Source organism: Pristis pectinata, chromosome 21, assembly GCF_009764475.1.
Source record: "Pristis pectinata isolate sPriPec2 chromosome 21, sPriPec2.1.pri, whole genome shotgun sequence".
Lineage (NCBI taxonomy): Eukaryota > Metazoa > Chordata > Chondrichthyes > Rhinopristiformes > Pristidae > Pristis > Pristis pectinata.
Genome location: NC_067425.1, coordinates 3071024 through 3089344, shown reverse-complemented (window position 1 = coordinate 3089344; position 18321 = coordinate 3071024). Strand labels below are relative to the sequence as shown.

Here is an 18321-nt window from a genome sequence, read left to right as displayed (position 1 = left end):
CCCCACCATGCTTCTTGTTATGCTTAATAGGAATTATTAAGAGGCTTTCTAAGGTTCACAGTTCTTGTGTTTGCATTTGGAACTAAAGTGGGGAGTGCTCCTTATTTAAGAACTCTCAAGTTTGTCTTTCACCCACGATAGTTCAATTGGAAAGATTGCAATAATTGTGACTATAGTTGTTGGCCTTGAATAGTAATTCTGACGGTATATCCCTTTTCACAGACCTAGTACAAAACATGCTGCTTTTATAAATTGGGGAACTTTTTTTATAAAAGACTTCCTGATGATTTGAAAAGGAGATTTCAATAATAGCACCTAGATTTCAGTAAGTTGTAACTTTAAAACTTTCCTTATATTTCACTACTCAAGCACAATTACTGGTTATGCCTTCCCTTTTTTGACCGTGTATTTTGAGCTGTGTAACAGGTGAAGTACTAGTGTGTACCAGTCTTGCTAATGTTGGTGGCATTAGGCTGGCAAGTTGAGTATAGTTCTGATCAGATTCTCTTTCCTGAGCTATAAGCAGGGTTGGACACTGAAGACCTTGTCTGTATTAAGATAACTTTGTGACTAAAGAACATCAGTGCTCTTTTGACAAATTACCCGTGTAATACTCACTGGGGAGGCCTTAAAGGGAGTGCCTCATTGCATCCCAAGCAAGAGTTAGATTTCACAGCTGGCACCTTGCTTACTTTCATTGTAATACCTAATTGAGTAGCACAGATAGCTGTAGTAATGACTACTGTGGTTAAATGTATGGCTGTGCTGTAGAAATCAAATTTATTCCAGGCTTAAATGTTTTTAGTGTCACAGTGGTTCCCAGACCCACTAAAGCAGCGTAACTGCAGTTATATTAAATAATTAGAATTATTTTTGACTAGGGATATTCAGAAATGGATTTTAAAATTAGCCTGATCCAGTCCCTGATCTGTGGTGAACTGAATCCAGTGGGGCATACTGAGAAGACCCGTACCCGCGTATCACTGATTCCTGCTTTGCGTATCCAAAATGCCATATTCAACAACAACAATTTTGCCTTCGAGGTTTAATTTTCACTGTATGACTTTGAATATCTGCAACAATTCCTGGCAGTGTTGCCACTAGGATTTTTAAAGCCAGTGACATTGGAAGCAAGAAATCTTCAGCTTTACAAGTATTTCTGCACAAGTCTGGGGCAGGTGAGTAATGCATTTCCAGAGACAGAAGTAATGTATGAACAGTGAAAGAAATGGTAAATAGTGCGATTACATTCCACTGTTGCCATCGTGAGGTTGGGGAACATTTGGAGCTAATGCTGGCTGTTCATTGGTGTAACGCTGGCAGAGGCAGAGTTGTGGACAGTTTGAAGTGGTTCAGTATCTGAGTTACTTGCATGTTTTCTCTTCTGCAGTCTCTGGGTTTGAATATCTGGTGGCAACATTGCTAGGGGCCCATGGCTGTTCTGATATTTGAGAAGCTTTGAAGTGTGTGTTTGATTTTACCAGCTTTGTGCTAATTCCAAATGAACACAAGTATTACTGTTCTCTGCCCTCGATGAGGAAAAGGTGCCTCCATGGGGCTTGGTTTGATAATGTATTAGCTGCAATTGCCCACTGTGGAGTACACTGCTGCTGTGTTCCTTAAACAAAAAAACTGAAGATAAATATAAGCTGCTTTTTATATGTGCTACGGGTAAACTTGAGCCTTCTGCAGTTGAGATGCAGTTGATAAAAATACTGATTTAAAACACTGCATTCTAAAGGACAGCTAGATTAGGAACGAGAGCTTGCGTTTGGAGTAAGGACTGCACTGTTTGCACAGGTTGATGGTGGATGCATCTTTTATATAGTTTGAAATTGATCAAGTAAAGACTGGGGGTTAAAACCTGTACAGTGGGTTCAATTTATAATAATTCTACCCAATGGAACCTGACACCACATAAGAACTTACGCCCAATTTTCGTAAGTGTAGAGTGGTCATGCAATTTTTCAGATGTGTTTGCAGGGTTCTTAGCTTACTTTCTGTGTGTATCTTTTGTTAACTCTGCGTCCCGCAGACACAGCTCCCCATCCCCAGCAACCCCTTGCACACTCCTGGATCCCTCTTGCACTGACGTTAGCCTCGCCCTGACATGCCATTGACTTTCCTTTTAATGTGACCTACTACAGTAACATTTTTGTTTGGTGTTTTGCCTGTGGCTGACTTGTAAACCAGCCATGTACCTTGGATTGAAGCAGTGTTTGACCTGAGTGAGCCCAGTTCTGGACTGCATTGGTATCCAATTCACATTCTAATAACCTGAAACTGTGCAGCTGTTTGTGTTGGGTTTTAAGAGACTTCTCACTTCTTTCACCTGTAGAATCCTGTCTCTAAATTGCTTTAGGCTGTGATACATTAACTCCTGCGCTCCTCTGTATGCCCTGTGCACGTTGTTGAATCTCAGCCCTGCACACTGTCCCTGTCAGCTAGGAATGCAGTGGATCTACAGTAAGCAGCTCTCATTAGCTGAGTCTGTTTCTGGGTCTTGCTTTCTCTCTTCTGCCTATCTTTTTTTTTCCTGTCTGCACTGCTGACCTCCCCCCAACTACATGTTGATTTGCAATACCCCTAGTCGTGCTGGGTCAAGAAAGTTGCCAATCTGTTTGGAGGTCAAATTGCCCATTGAAGCTGGAATTTGATTTCTTGAGTGTTCTATATAATAGTGCTGGGACCGGAACCAGTATTACCTGAGTGTTGACCACCCTTGTCTTGCTTTATTGTTAAGAAGGAAGTGAACTTAAACTAGGAAAGATCAAGGATGCTTATAAGGGCCAGAGTAAAGCAATTAGAAAATGTCACCTTTGGGCAGCCATCTCATGTTCTGGTCAGTTTGGGTATGTGACTACCTGTTTGGTATTGATATATGAAACATGATAATTTATGACCTGGTTTTTTGATTTTAAAAAAATCAGGAAGGTTTAAAACCTTAATTTTACTTCCACACAGGGAAAAGCTGAACACTTGTGGTTTGTGTTTTACTATGGTTTTGGAGGTGGCAATCTGAAGCTGAGCAGTCCTTGCTATTGGAGGATGTATCCAGTGCAGTATGAAAACTATGTATACTGTTGTAGGTCTATGTTTTGATGAAGAATAAAAAAAAATTTGCACATCTGAACTGTGAATTTTGATGCAGGAATGTTCTCTTAAAATTCTTGATCTGCAACAGATGGATGAACAGTGTGGATCAGGCTGATATGGTATAAACCTGGACCCCATCAGAGAGGCTGTAGGTTAGAGATTAGGTGCTGTGCATACAATCTTATTAAAGAAAGACTTCCATTTCTATATCTCCTTTCAGAGCATTCTTAAAGACCCAAGTTGAGGAAGCCAGGTTTAGGTAGAGATGAGAAATAATAAAGGCAAGAAGTCATTTGTGGAAATGGTGAACAGACCCCCTAAAAGGAATGCCACAATAGGGAGGTAGAAAACATGGGAGATGGGATGATTGTAGTGAATTTTAATCAACTTAGATTAGAAAAATCAGATGAGCAAAGGTACCTTTTTGAGGAGTTCATAGTATCTTTGAGATACAGTACTTTTATTTTAAAACAGAATATTCTGGAGCCAACTAGTGATCAGGTTATTCTAGACTTGGTGCTGGTATATGAGATGGGATTAGTTAGTGATCTCTCTCTCAGTGAAGGTATTGGCTTTTGAGAGTGGATTAATTAATGATCTTGTAGTGAAGGGCTAATTAATCCTGTCTCATACCCCAATACCTTCACCATTAGGGTATGAGATAGGAACAGCAATCATAATATGATTGAGTTCTGCACTCCCTTTGGGGAAGAGAAGAACTGGTCCAAGACAAGTACCTTGAACTTGAATAAGGACAACTATGAGGGACAACATACTAAAGTGAATTGGGGAATTAGGTTGAGGAATCGGTTAATCAAGATGCAGTGGCAAACATTTAAGAAAATCTTTCAGAATATATAGATTAGATGCATTTCAACATGGCATAAAAATCCCAGGATGTGGATCTAAGATTATGAAAAAGAGGATTATGCTTAAAGTTTATAATTGTGCAAAACCTGGCAAAATGTCAATATTGAGCAGAATTTTAAAAAAGAAGCAACAATGACTAGAAGACTAAAAATGAAGGAAAAATGAGGCCATGGGATAAAGCTAGCCAGAAACATAGAAACTCAGCGATATTACAATTATTTCAAGTTAACCAAGTGAGCATTCATCCTAATCAAAAATAATGAGATAGTGGGTGAATTAAACAGCTACTTTGCATCTGCCTTTACAGTGGAGGATGCAAATAACATCCCAGAAGTGGCTGTAATTGGGAATTGGAAGATAGGAAGGGGAACATTACAATCAACATTGAAGTGGAACTGGACAAATTGTAGGAATAGCCAGCTGACAAGTCCCTGGGTTCTCATGGTTTTAATTCCCCAACATTCCCTAAATTCAGAAAGGTTCCAATAAATTGGATAATAACAAAAGTAGATTCTTTATTCAAGGGAGGGAGATAGAAAACAAGTCATTGTCTGTCATAGGGAAAACGTTAGAAGTTATTAATCAACATGCGTTCAGAGAAGTTTGAAGTAATCAGACAGCGTGGTGAAAATAAAAAAAACGCAGATGCTGGAAATCTAAAAAAAACAGAGAATGGAAGATTTCGAGCATCTGCAGTTATTTTGATTTTTCACTTGTTGAATCCACTTCTCTTCCAGCACTGTCTAACTGGAATACATTCCACTCTGCTCTATCCTTCCCAGTTGTGGAGAAAGATCTTTAACCTGAAATACTGGCTCTGTTCTCATCCGAAGATGTGGCCTAACCTGCTGAGTACTTCCAGAATTTTCCAGGTTTTATTTTGGAGTCGGCATGGTTTTGTAACAGAAATTATGCTTTACCAATATATTGGATAAAAGGGAATCGGTATGATTTCCAGAAGACACTTAATGAAGTGCCACGTCAAAGGTTACTGTGGAAAATAAAAGCTCAAAAGTAGAGCTAATGAAAGTGAACTGGAAAATTAGTTTGACCAATCAAGATGTGGGAGACTTATCGACGAGCATAAAGGTTGGCTGGCTAATGGTAAGCCAAGCAGGCATAAATGGGTCTTTTTCTGCTTGAGGAATACCAAGTTCAAGGTTGGGTTCTGGTGCCCGAACAAAGATGGATGAATACTCTGAAGGTATGTTGCTAAATTTTCTGATGATACAAAGGTAGGTGGGAAAATAAATTATGAAGAGCTCATACAGAGGTTGCAAAGGGATGTAGGTTTGTTGGAAAAGATCTGGCATGTGGAATATAATGTAGGGAAGATGTGACATTGTTCATTTTGATGGGGGGTGTGGGGGGAGGGGGAGCATCTAAAGGAGGGGGAGCATCTAAATGATGATTGTAAAGCTGTCAGACCCAAAGAGATCTGGGTGTCCTGGTAAATGATTACAGCAGTCTAGTATGCAGGTACAGCAAGTAATTATGAAAGCTAACAATGATACTTATTGTGAAAGGAATTAGATACAAAGGTAGGAAGGTTATGCATGTTGTATAATACATTGGTGAGAACACATCTGGGGTACAATGTACATTTTTGGTTGCTTTACTTAAGTATATAAATGCGTTGGAAGCAGTTCAGAGGTTGATGGACTGGGTGGGTTACGTTATGACAAAAGGCTCATTTCCACTGGAGTTCTGAAGGGTGAGAGGGATCCTGAGGGGTCTTCACAGGTTGGTTGTTGAGAGGAGAGGATGTGGGTAAGCCTAGAACTAGGGGCACTGTTTAAAAATAAAAGGTTGCCCATTTAAGATGAAGACAAGACAAAATTGTTTTGCTCAGAAGGTTGAGTCTTTGAAACTCTCTTCAAAGTGCAGTGAAAATGGTCCTTAAATATTTGTAGGGCAGCGTTAGATAGAATCTTGAAAAGGGATGAAAGTTTATGGGGCTTGGGTGGGAATGCAGAATTAAGGTTACAGTCAGATCAGTCAGGAGCACTTCAAATGGTGTATAGTAAATTATCTTTTACAATGGTAGTGGTATCAAAAGCAAGAGGGTATGGGTTTAAGATTTTAAAGGGTATCTGAGGGCAAATTTTTTTTACATTGCTATCAGAGGATGTATCCACCTGCCAGAGGTGGTGGGGGGGGGGGGGGGAATCTGGTACCGTCACTACATTTAAGAGACATTTAGACAGGCACTGAATAAGAAGGGCATAGAAGGCTACTGTCCTAAATGTGGACAGTGTAGATGGGTAAAATGCTCAGCATGGACATAATGGGCTGATGGGCCTGTTTCTGCACTGTATGACTCTGTCTCTAGGACTAGGACCAGGCAGACTTGGTAGACAGTGTTCCCCATGGTGGGAGACTCAAGAGTCTAGGATACAGATTATGCCATTTAAAATCACCATCTTGTTTGTAGTCTTGGTTTAAAGTATTGTTCAGGAACTTTGTTGTGATTGTATTATAGAAAAAAAATCATCAGAAGGATTTGTATTTAAGAGTACCCCAAGTTTAACATATTTGGAACCACATAAATAGATTGTCTTTGATATACTGTGGAGGGAGATTGGGAAGTGATGATTAAGATTTTAAAGGATAACTTAAACTAGCTTCAGTTTTTTTGTCTTTCACTGGGCCTGAGTCATCCTGGGGTTCAGCAGCAGATTGTCCAAGTGTCCACGTGCACAATACCCAAGGATTAGCTTCAGTAGTGGGTGGGTTACAACTGGAACTGCGTTGGTGTCCTTGCCCACTATCAAGCAATGTGCACTCTCCTATAGGGGCATTTGAGTGAAGAATTGATGTCCCCTGTTGTAACCTTTTTGAGGTCAATTAGTTCATCACAGACTGAGGATGGAACCTGCTCATTGTGGCTTATTACTTGATGCAACATTTGGGGATGGCTAAGTTAGAATGATTGCATTGATTTCTGCAGAGTATGAAAGCCATTAAACTCTGCCCTATATATCCTGTAAAAAAAATAGACTTTTATTGTTTCAATTTATATGAAATGTTAGCTATTTGGTTCTGCTTATCCAGCAGGGCAAGAGACAGATTAACTTGCATTTATGTATCACCTAAAGTATGCAAGGTTAGCATTAACTAGAGCGAGGAGGCCATTTGGCCGCTCATGCCTGTGGCAATTCTTTAAGTTCCCCAATTACTATCACCCTCCTGCTCTTCTCCCAGAGCCAGAAAGACTTTTCCAGGGTCTTTCTGAAGTTGTTTCCAACATCCTCTCGGGTGTTGCCAGCTGTGACCTGAAGTGCAATGCAAAACCAATTGTGCCACTGCCAACAACCTGCAGCTGTCAGTAGCATGCATTTGTAGATACCGTGGGATTTGGATTTGGAGTTGGCCAGGGCACCCTCAGAATTACCTGAAATGTTGCTTTGACATCCTGAACAGATGGATTGGATCTTGGTTTATGTGGCATCTGACATTCAGTGTCCCCTTGGTGCTCTGAGAGTGTTGGCCTGCATCAGGTTACTAACCACTGAGGCCACATTGATTTAGTTTATTTGTGCTGAAACAGTGCAATAGACAATGTGTCTCCGCTTGGGCCAGCATCGTCCGCCTCCTTGAGCTCTGTAGCCTCTAGAGTCGGTGGTGTACTTTGTTCTGAAATCACATTTATCTCTGTTTGTTCTGCTCTCCTTTGCCTGTTCACTCTCTCTCTGTGTCTCCTCTTGGGGCCCAGATTCCATCTTCCCCTGGCCCAGAATCTTCTCCTCTGAATGCTTTCACTTGGTGGTAATAATGTTCTATCTGCTTCATCCGAGCTTTCACAAGTGGTTTCTTCTGGAACACAGAATTTAATATTCTTACATCTCTGATAAGCTGACATTTGCCAACACAGTGCAGGAAATTTTAATGTACTAGGATAGCTTAACGTGGAAATCCTTGGTGTAGCTCCAAAACATGGAATACTGAGGGGATGAGAGCTAGCTAATGTAAAAGGATCCTGCTCTTTTTAAAAAAAAATACACTTTTCCCACTTAATTTTTGCCAGTTATTTTAATTCTGCATCCAGTGGGATTGTTTTCTCCCTATTTATTTACCTCCTTCCTCCTCTCCTGGGTCTTCACGGATGCGAGCTACACTCGTGCTCCACGCTGTCCAGTTCACTTCGTTGATCCTGATGTGAGAGATGAAGAGTCAGAAATTTAACAACATCACTTGACCCCCATTTGAAGTTCAGGGAGGACAGAATGAAAGGAGGTGGAGTCTGCCAAAGCTCAGTGTGGGACCCCGGCCTGTTCCACATGGCTCTCGGTTCCCTGATCTTTCAAAGATTTATCTGCTCCTTAAAATACCCCCCTCCAGGGTAGAGAATGCTGGAGATTTGCTGCCCTCTGTAAGAAGCAATTCCTTTGCACCTCAGTTTTAAGGGAGGCACAGTGGTCCAGTTCATTGCTGCTGCCTCACAGCTCCAGGGCCATGTGTTTCAATGCTGACCTCTGGTGCTGTCTGTGTGGAGTTTGCACATTCCCCGTGACCGGGTGGGTTTCCCCCAGGCGCTCTGGTTTCCTCCCTCATTTCAAAGACATGCGGGTTGGTAGATTAATTGGCTGCTGCAACTTGCTCCTAGTTTGTAGGTGAGTGGTAGAATCTGGCAGTAGTTGATGGGAATGTGGGGAAAATAAAATGGGTTAGGATAGCATTAATGTAAAAATGGGTGGTTGATTGTTGGCATGGACTCAATGGGCTGAAGGGCCTGTTTCTGTGCATTCTCTCTCTCTCTATTACTCTAATGTGACTACCCCTTTTATCTTGCAACTATGTTCCCTCATTCATTCAGGATCTCCCACTCAACATCCACCCTGCCAATTCCTCCCTTAGGATCTTGTATCTTTGAATAAAATCACCATTGATTCCTCTAAACACTGAAGAATACAGATCTAACATTTTTAGCTGGCAATGAAAGAACAGCCTCTTGTGCCTGGCCATAGCCTTGTGAATCTCTCCTGCAATGTCAGTATAGCCTTCCATAAAGAAGTGGAGAATGACTGTACAGGTACCAAGCAATAAAGGCCAATGTGCTGTTGGCCTTTAAGCATTAAAGGTATGGGTGTGGCTTTGCATTAGAGGTGCTGGTAAATGTATAACTGGCCTCTGTGCTGTAAGATTAATTCAAAACTGAGACAACCTCTACCTGTGGAGGTGAACCTACTGGGAAGTTTGTGTCTTTTCAGGATTTCTCTCTCTCAAGCACTACCTGCAAGTCTCATTAACCAAGTATTCCTTGATCTTGCAATCTTTCTGGATGCAACATAGCTTCCAAACTTGTCTACATGATGGTGACTTTCTTTAAAAAAAACCATGGATCTGGGCATTTAGCCAAGGGCAATGTTTATTGCCCATTCTCAAGTGCCCTTGACAATGTGGTAGTGAGCCACCTTGAATTGCTGCAATCCTTCTGGTGAAGGTGTTGGGGAGGGAGTTCCAAGATTTGGAGATGAGGATGATGAAGGAACAGCTGTACATTTCCAAGAGCTGGAATGGAACGCATGGTGATTGCATGGAACTTGCTTCTAGAGGGTGGTACTGTGAAAGAAGCCTTGGTGAGTAGCTGTAGATGGTCACACTGCAGGCACAGAGTGCCACTGGGAGTGGATGTTTAAGGAGGTGGATACAGTTGAGTTTATCATGAGTACTAGGGCTGCATTAATCTAGGTAAATGGAGAAAATCGTTAGACACTTCTGACTTGGACCGTTTTTGTGCTTTGTACATGGCAGAATTTATAACAGTCTGTAAAAGAAATTCATTGCACCTGCAGAGACACATTAGGGTTCAGAGTTACACGGCACAGAAACAGGCCCTTCAGCCGACCACATCCATGCTGACCTTTTTGCCCAGCTACACGAATCCCATTTACCTGCATTACGTCTGTATGCTTCTCTGCCTTGCCTATATAAGTGCCTGTCCCAAATGTCCTTTAAACAGTGATTGTATCTGATTCCAGCATTTCCTCTGGCAACACGTTCCTGATATCAACAATGTATGTGTGATTTAAAAAAAAAATCCTATGCCCTCTTGTTTTTGGTACCCCTGGGAAAAAGATTCTGACAATCTATGCCTCTCATGATTTTATACACTTCCCAGGTCACACCTCAGCCTCCTTCACTCCAGGGAAAATGAGCCCAGCCTATCCAATCTTTACCCATAACTAAAGTCCTTGGCTCCAGACAATATCCTGGTGAATCTCCTCTGTACTCCCTCCAGTGCAACCACGTCCTTCCTATAGTGTGGTGACCAGAACTGCGCACAGTGCTCCAAGTACAGTCCAACCAGTGTTTTGTAAAATTACAACATAACATCCAACTTTTATATTCCGTGCCCTGACCTGTGAAGGCAAGCATGCTACCTTTGCCACTTTCAGGAACTATGGACTTGAACCCGAAGATCCCTTTGTTCATCAACATTCCTTTAGCACCCTACCATATACTGGATATATCCTACCCCTATTTGCCCTCCAAAAATGCATCACCTCGCATTTAGAACATAACACTACAGCATAGTACAGGCCCTTCAGCCCACGATGTTGTGCCGACATTTTATCCTGCTCTAAGATCTATCTAAACCTTCCCTCCCACATAGCCACATGAATGATAGAGAAATGGAAGGCTATCCAAGAGTCTCTTAAATGTCCCTAATGTATTTGCCCCCATAACCTCTACCGGCAGTGCGTTTCACAGACCCACCACTCTGTGTTTAAAAAAAAATTACCTCTAAATGTCCCCCTTGTATCTTCCTCCAATCACTTTAAAATCATGCCCCCTCATGTTAGCCATTGTTGCCCTGGGAAAAAGTCTCTGACTGTTCGCTCTATCTATGCCTCATCATCTTGCACACCAATATAGAGTCACCTCCTCCTCTCCAAAGAGAAAAGCCCTAACTCACTCAACCTATCCTCATAAGACATGCTCTCCAATCCAGGCAGCATCCTGGTAAATCTCCTCTGCACCTTCTCTAAAGCTTCCACATCCTTCCTATAATGAGGTGACCAGACTGAAAACAATACTCCAAGTGTGGTCCAACCAGAGTATAACATTACCTCACAGCTCTTGAACTCAATACCCCGACCATTGAAGGCCAACACACCATACACTGCCTTACCAACCCTATCGACCTGCATGGTAACCTTGAGGGCTCTATGGATGTGGACCCCAAGATCCCTCTGTTCCTCCACACTGCTAAGAGTCCTGCCATTAACCTTGTATTCTGCCTTCAAATTCAATCTCCTGCAGTGAATCACTTCACACTTTACAAGGTTGAACTTCATCTGCCACATTTGTCAGGATTAAATTCCATCTGCCAATGTTCCTCCCAACTTTCCATTTGATCCATATCCTGCTTGCATCCTTAAACTATCCTCGCTATCCACACCAATTCTCATGGCAACTGCAAACTTACTAATCATATCTTCAACAGTCACATCCAAGTCACTAATATACAGTATATCACAAACAGCAAAAGGTCCCAGCACTGATCCCTGTGGTACACCACTGGTCACAGATTTCCAATCAAAGCATCCTTCTGCCACCACCCTCTGCTCCTATCACCAAGTTCAACTATGGATCCAATTAGCCAGTTCATTTTAGATCCCATGTGCCTTAACCCTCTGGACCAGCCTACCATGTGGAACTTTGTCTATATGGACATTAGTGAGATACTTGACAATGTCTACTGCCCTTAGTTACCACCTCAATAATCTAAATCAAATTAGTGAGACATTGAGAGGGAGAGAGAATGTACTGTAAATACACAAGCTGTGTGTTACCTGATGTATCTCTTGCCATTGAGCACTATTCCTAGTTGAAATTTTTTCTTCAAAAACTTTGGCAAGTACTCCTCCAAGTTCAGAATGGTTCTCGCTCTCTTGTCAGAAGAATTGGGGGAAAAGGAACAAAGCAAAATAAGTAAACCAGAACTTCCTGTGTTGAATTCACAAGCTAAGACAACAATCCTCTGTTGACTTATTTTGAACCTGTTCTTCAGTATTTAAGGAATATGCCACCCTGTGGAAGCTGAGGTTACTGGTCTCGTGGGTGCAAGTGCAGCCAAATTTAATTTAGGCCAGTTTTCTGTAAACTTTTTAAAAGAACTCTGTCCTCCCAAGTCTCAGGCCATTGGCTCCTGGCACATCAGTGAAGAAATCTGTGCCTATGACACGAGTTCCCATAAAGTTCAGCAAATCCTTTAAGGCTGTGCTGAACTTTGCTTATATTAGTCTCGCTCTCAGCTCCTCTGATGGCCCTATGTGTACAAGCACTACTTGTTCTAATGCAGAGCTGTGCAAATCTAAAGGCTGCAGTTCCTGCATCAGAGTAAGTACCGTCTTACCATTTGGTCAACATCAAGAGCCAGGAGCACTCAGTGACACTACCCCTCCCCCATCGATCACCCCTTCCATATCCAGTCCTTCCCTGTAAATATAACTCCTCCCCCCACCACCATCCTGCTCTAGCCCAGGGTTGGACACAGCCTGGTACAGTGCTTCCATAAGATATAGGAACAGAATTAGGCCACTCAGCCCATCAAGTCTGCTCTGCCATTTGATCGTGTGCTGACCACAGCCAGGTCAGAAGCCAGCCGTGTGTTGTGGCATTGAAGTGGGTTGAGGAAAGTAGAGTCCCTCCTTCTGTTCACTGGTGGCCTGCTGCAGGTGTGCATCTGGGTACATCGGGTGAACCCAGTCTGGTTCTGTATGGGTGCCTTGGGTGGTCACCCTAGCTGGCAACACTTGCTCTTCAGCCACTGGGATGATGCCTGAAACATGAGGCAGTGCCTGTGTATGTTCGTGTGGTGAAAGGAGTGGGGGGGGGGCAGTGGGTTTGCAAGGGAAAGGAGGAAGCTTCAGAAGCAAAAGCTTCTCCTCCATCTGGTGTGCAGATGTTGGGACAGCGCATTGCCCAAGGTACCTGAAGTTTCCAGATGTTCTTGCTGTCTTTGGAGAGGTTCCCCACCGTGTCTCCCATCAATGCAATTAACATGTTGAGAAGCAGGATAAAGGTCAGGACGACATACAGCACCAGAAGGAAGAGGAAGAGATTTGGGTAGAGGGCTTGGCTCTGGATTTCCAGGTCTCCCAGTCCGATGGTGAGCTTGAAGAGTTCCAGCATGGCCATGGTGAACGAGTCAAAAGGGCTACACTTCCCTGTGTTGTGACATCTCTGAATCAGGGAGGCAAGAGCTGTTGGCAGCAGAATTTGCATTAATACATCCAAGGAAAGAACCAAGCTTCTCTGGGTTAATGCACAAGTGCAGTCACACCCACATCATTGTTTGGGCTCCCCACACCCCTACCTAGCAGAGTCTTGTCCATTCTTGTGTTCCTATCTCTTTACTGTGTCTTATCATTTTCATTCTGTCTACATCTCTCGCCCTTTTCCTGTCTGTGCTTGTCACGATTTTCTTTTATTACAGCCACTGACAGTGCAGCTGGGTGCACTTTAGTTGCTGAAGCTAGGGGAAGATATCATTTTACTTATGTAACCAAACTGGATGTTCAAGTAATCTTGCAGCAGTCCAGTGCAAATAAGGATGCAATGGAAATAGACAGTAAAATCTGTGACAGACTCTGGCGTAATGTACAATTGAATATGACTTAGCTGTCATCTTGCTGAGTGTTTTTTGCTTGATCTGAGCATCGCAAAAGAAAAGAACAATTTAGTTCAAAAATTTTACCTGCAGAAAAACCAATTAGGAACAGCAAATAGACAAACAGGAAATGCACCACATCGCTTAACAGGATCTGAAAGAGTGAAATAAGAACTGTGATACAATCGCAGGAATACAGAACAAGATAACTGATACCTAAATTAAACAGTTTAGTGCAGCTCTAATCTGCACTGTGGGTTGGCTTCCTTGTGTGTTCAGTAGGGTGGTTACGATAGACAAGATTATTGATCTTAAATGTTAACCGAGTCTCTCTATAGATGCTGCCTGACCTGCTGTCTATTTCTTGCACTTTGTTTTATTTCATTTAATATCATTGTCTGAGTCCAAAAGTACCTCATCCCATCAATGTCAAGTATCATAGGTGTCCAGATGAATAAAACTGCTGTCTGTGCACAGCTAGATCCCACAAGTGAAGCCAACCTGAGAGGCCAAAAGGGGCTGTAAATACAGAACCTGCTTCTCTTTAAAGGTCAGCGAGGGCTGCTTTTCCAAGCAGGGAGACAGGACCTTGATTTCAGGCTCAATTTAAACAGAGGGTATTTCTGGGACGGTTGCACTACACTATCAAATAAAAACTATGAGCTCAGCTATCGACAGATGTACCCCAAACATCTGGGCATTGCCATTTTAACAGGGTAGGAAGGGGAGAGTTCAGTCCTGGGTGCAGTGACAGTTATACCTGGAATAACTCAGATGCCTGGACCAAGGTGTGAAGTTCTAAATTGTTAACAACCTGGAATTAAGACACAACTAGTTACAAGACCACGAGCCTGACCATCAGAATCCCTGGGAGGAGCAAACCTGCTACTCCAACCTGGTGTGGGTTATATTGACTCAGACCCTCCCCATGTGTGTGTGAGTCTCCAGTGCCCCTGGAAGTGGCCCAAACACTTGGTTCAAAGATAATCAAGGACGGGTCACAATGACCTTGCCAGCAATGCCCTGATCCCAATAAATGAACGAAGGGGGGGGGGGGGTAGAAAAGAAAAGTCCTTTCTTGCCCCCTTTACTTTGGTCTTGGTAACGTGCCATCACAAAGGAAGCAGGTGGAGGAAGCAACTGGAGGGAGACTGATTGGTGTGGAGTGTGAGGAACCACATTGTTGTATGTTGGCACTCCCACACCTGCAGCTATCTGTATCCTCCTGTAAAATGTGTACTCTATTTATAGTCTGCAAAGTTTTTGTTTCTGCTACCACCTCTATTACGTGCTTGGTTTGTTACCTCCTCAAGCTTGCTTTGTCCCACTGTTCCTCTGCCGGTGGTTGGTGGCTGTGGGCTGTGCCTTCTGCTGCCAAGGTCCTAAAGCCTTTTGCCAGTTGCTTTACAAATGCAAGTGGTTTTCATTGTGATCCTTGCTAAATTCCCCTTCATTTACACTTCCCATCTCCTCGCTATGGTCTCTATTTTCAACGTCCATTAATTCGAACACCGGTTCCCCCTTGTGCCGCCAGCTTTGCTCACTGACTACTCCGCTGTCCCGTTTTGTCCTTTCAATCACACGTGCCCGATTACAGAGCGCTTACCTTTTGCAGCATGACGCTGTAGATTCCCATGCTCTGGAATCCCCGGGTGTAGTACAGGACATTAATCCAGCCGAGAGCCAAGGCCCCCATCAGCGTTGCTCGGTGGAGGTCTGCACCCAACCAGTACAATACGGCGGAGCAAGCCACCAGCCCAGCCTGCAAGAAGCTGCAAGACCAAAGAACATCCTTCCATTTATACCTTGCCAGCTCCAACCTCTGCCTCTCCCAGAGCACTCCACAGTAAGTGAAGCATCAGAGTCATTCAGCACAGAATGGGCCCTTTGGCCCAGAGTGTAGTGTCCATGGACTTGGCTCACAGCCTACTATGCTGTGGTGACTTGAGCTCACGTGTTGTGAGAGTCTCTGCCTCCACCGCCACTCTCTGGGTGAAAAAAATTCTCTTGGATCCCCTTTTGAACCTCTTGTTATTTGCCTTAAACAAATGACCTCTGGCCTTAGAAACCTCTGTCATGGAGAAAAGTTTCTTAATCTTTACCCTATCTACGCCTCTCATGATTTTGTACACCTCGCTCAGATCCCCCTTCAGCCTCCTCTGGTCCAAGGAAAACATACAGCCTACCCAGTCTCTCTTCACAATCAAAACAGCCCATCCCAGGCACCATCCTGGTGAATCTCTTCTGCACCCTCTCCAGTGTAACGGCCTGCCATTTAATGCAGTGACCAGAACCAGCCAGCAGTGGCCTAACCAATGTTTTAAATGGTGGCATCAAGACCTCCCTATCTTAGTCCCCAGCTATTGAAGGAAAGCATCTTGTACGCTGCTGTCACCAGCATGTTATTGGAAATTCCACATAACCACTGCAGTGTAGGTGAACCAGCCAATTTTGTGCATAGTGACATCCCATAGACAACAAAATGGCCAAATGGTTTTTGTTGGAAATGGAGGGATAAATATTGGGAACATTCTCCACTGACCAGCTCTTTCAATATCCTACAGGTACGAGGCATCCTGGCTGGTGGGTGCCTTTGATGGCACTCAAACAGCATCTCAGCTGATTCACAGATCTGGAGGGAATGTTTGGCCCTCCCACTGTCTGAAGGAACATCCACCTACTCCCACTGATGGTAACGTAGAACAGCACAGCCCGGGACAGGCCCCTCAGCCCACAATGTTGTGCCAAACTAGTTAAACCAATGAATTCTAATTAATGTTATTAATTAACTCCTAATCAACCTTCTTCTCAGCACATTGACCATATCCCTCCCTTCTCTCATATTCATGTGCAGGGTGTTTAAGGAGGAGATTGATAGGTATCTAATTAGTCAAAGTATCAAGGGATATGGGGAAAAGGCTGGGAATTGGGGCTAGATGGGAGAATAATTTAGCTCATGGTGAGGTAGCAGAGCAGACTCAATGGGCTGAATGGCCTACTTCTGCTCCTTTGTCTTGTGATGTGCCTGTCCAAGAGTCTCTTAAACACTCCGATGCTATCTGCTTCCACACCCACCCCTGGCAGCACATTCCAGGCACCCATCACTCTGTGTGTCAAAAAAACTTGCCCCGCACATCTCCTTTGAACTTTCCCCCTCTCACGTTAAATACATGGCCTCTAGTGCGAGACATATCAATCCTGTCTACTCCATCTATGCCTCATAGTTTTATAAACTTCTATCAAATATCCCCTCATCCTTTGCTGCTCTAGAGAAAACAGCCCCAGCTTGTCCAACCTCACCTCACAGCACATATCCTCCAAACCGGGCAGCGTCCTGGTGAACCTCCTTTGCAGCCTCCCCAAAACCTCCACATCCTTCCTATAAGGAGGTGACCAGAATTGAATGCAAAACTCTACATGTGCCCTAACCAGAGTTTTATAGAGCTGTAACATAACTTCCTGGCTCTCAAACTCAGTGCCTCGACTACTGAAGGCAAACATACCACGCACCTTCTTTACCACCCTATCAACCTGTGTGGCTGTAACACCAAGGGTGGGTAAGAGCCACTGGCCCAAATAGAAAAGGTGAGGGACTGTGCCAAGAATCTGGCTCCTCAGTGCGCTCCTGAATGGAAGAAAACACTGGATCAATGTTCTGTCAGTGACATGGAAGGACAGATGGGGGGCACAGAGTACGTGAGATCTGCTCTGGGAGGAGGCAGATGCAGTGGCTGTTGCTGCCTTTGCCTTGGCAGAAAGCAGAGGTGAGCGCTCCATGTGCCTGTCCAGATAACACACTCCAGAGCTGGAGTGGGGAGCACATTTTTAACCTTCCTTTGTCTACAGAGGTATTTTTGCAGCAGGGATTGAAGACAAAACAGAAAGACCTGGGTGTTGACAAGAAACTCACAACAGGATGTGGAACCAGGCTTCTGTCACCACTGACTGGAGGTCTGAGAATCGCAGCTGGCTAATCATCACTACCTGCAAAGGTTAAAAAGGAAACGGGTTCTTAATTGTCAGCACCACCATAACAGGACAATCAGCCAATTATAAAACTAACCCAACCCACCCCAAATTCAGCTCATCAAACCAACCCAACCGGCTCCATAGAAGCAAAATTGGACAAAAGTACCAAAGATAACAAAACATTTCAACCCAACCAGTCTAACACCACAAAACTGGCCATGAAACATTCCAGTGAGAAAGAAACAATCTAGAGGGAGGACTCACCATCTGTGGTTATCTTAAGTTGGACAGTATCAGTAAGAGAGAGATACAGCACAGAAATGGGCCCTTCAGCCCATCGAGTCTGTGCCAACCACCCATTTACACTAATCTTACATTGGTCCCATTTTTGATTCTCTCTCACATTCCCATCAACTCCCCTCAGGTCTACACTCACTGACACGGTAGGGGCGATTTACAGTGGCCAATTAACCCACCAACCCGCACGTCTTTGGGATGCGGGGGGGAAACACGTGGTCACAGGGAGAACGTGCAAACTCCATAAAGACAGCACCAGAGGTCGGGATTGAACCCGGGTCTCTGAGGCAGTGGCTCTACCAGCTGCACTGTGCTGTCCTAAATCATCTGGCAAAAGTAGAGGGCATACAATTCCTCAAAGACAGGCAGCAGGTTGGAAGAGTGCTCAGAAATATAAAAAGCACCAACAAACGACTTTTATACATTTAAGTGAAATGTCATTTCTCCAGTGAATGTGGGCCCATTATATC

General features: G+C 43.7%; 1 protein-coding gene across 9 annotated transcripts in view; it reads right to left on the bottom strand.

The window, feature by feature from the left end:
- Window positions 1–4461: 4461 nt before the first annotated feature.
- The window catches only part of LOC127581457 (transient receptor potential cation channel subfamily V member 3-like), a 38778-nt gene continuing 24918 nt past the window's right edge, over window positions 4462–18321 (bottom strand). For 6 of the 9 annotated variants that reach the window (XM_052035890.1, XM_052035895.1, XM_052035892.1 and 3 more), the window contains exons 10-16: window positions 17496–17569; window positions 15192–15357; window positions 13673–13739; window positions 12907–13178; window positions 11766–11863; window positions 8043–8119; window positions 4462–7782 (exon numbers count right to left, since the gene is read on the bottom strand). In XM_052035890.1, the coding sequence (XP_051891850.1) occupies window positions 7499–7782; window positions 8043–8119; window positions 11766–11863; window positions 12907–13178; window positions 13673–13739; window positions 15192–15357; window positions 17496–17569 (1038 nt within the window). In that variant the 3' untranslated portion in view covers window positions 4462–7498. The remainder of the gene's footprint in view (window positions 7783–8042; window positions 8120–11765; window positions 11864–12906; window positions 13179–13672; window positions 13740–15191; window positions 15358–17495; window positions 17570–18321) is intronic. The other 3 variants (XM_052035891.1, XM_052035897.1, XM_052035899.1) reach the window with 3 other exon arrangements.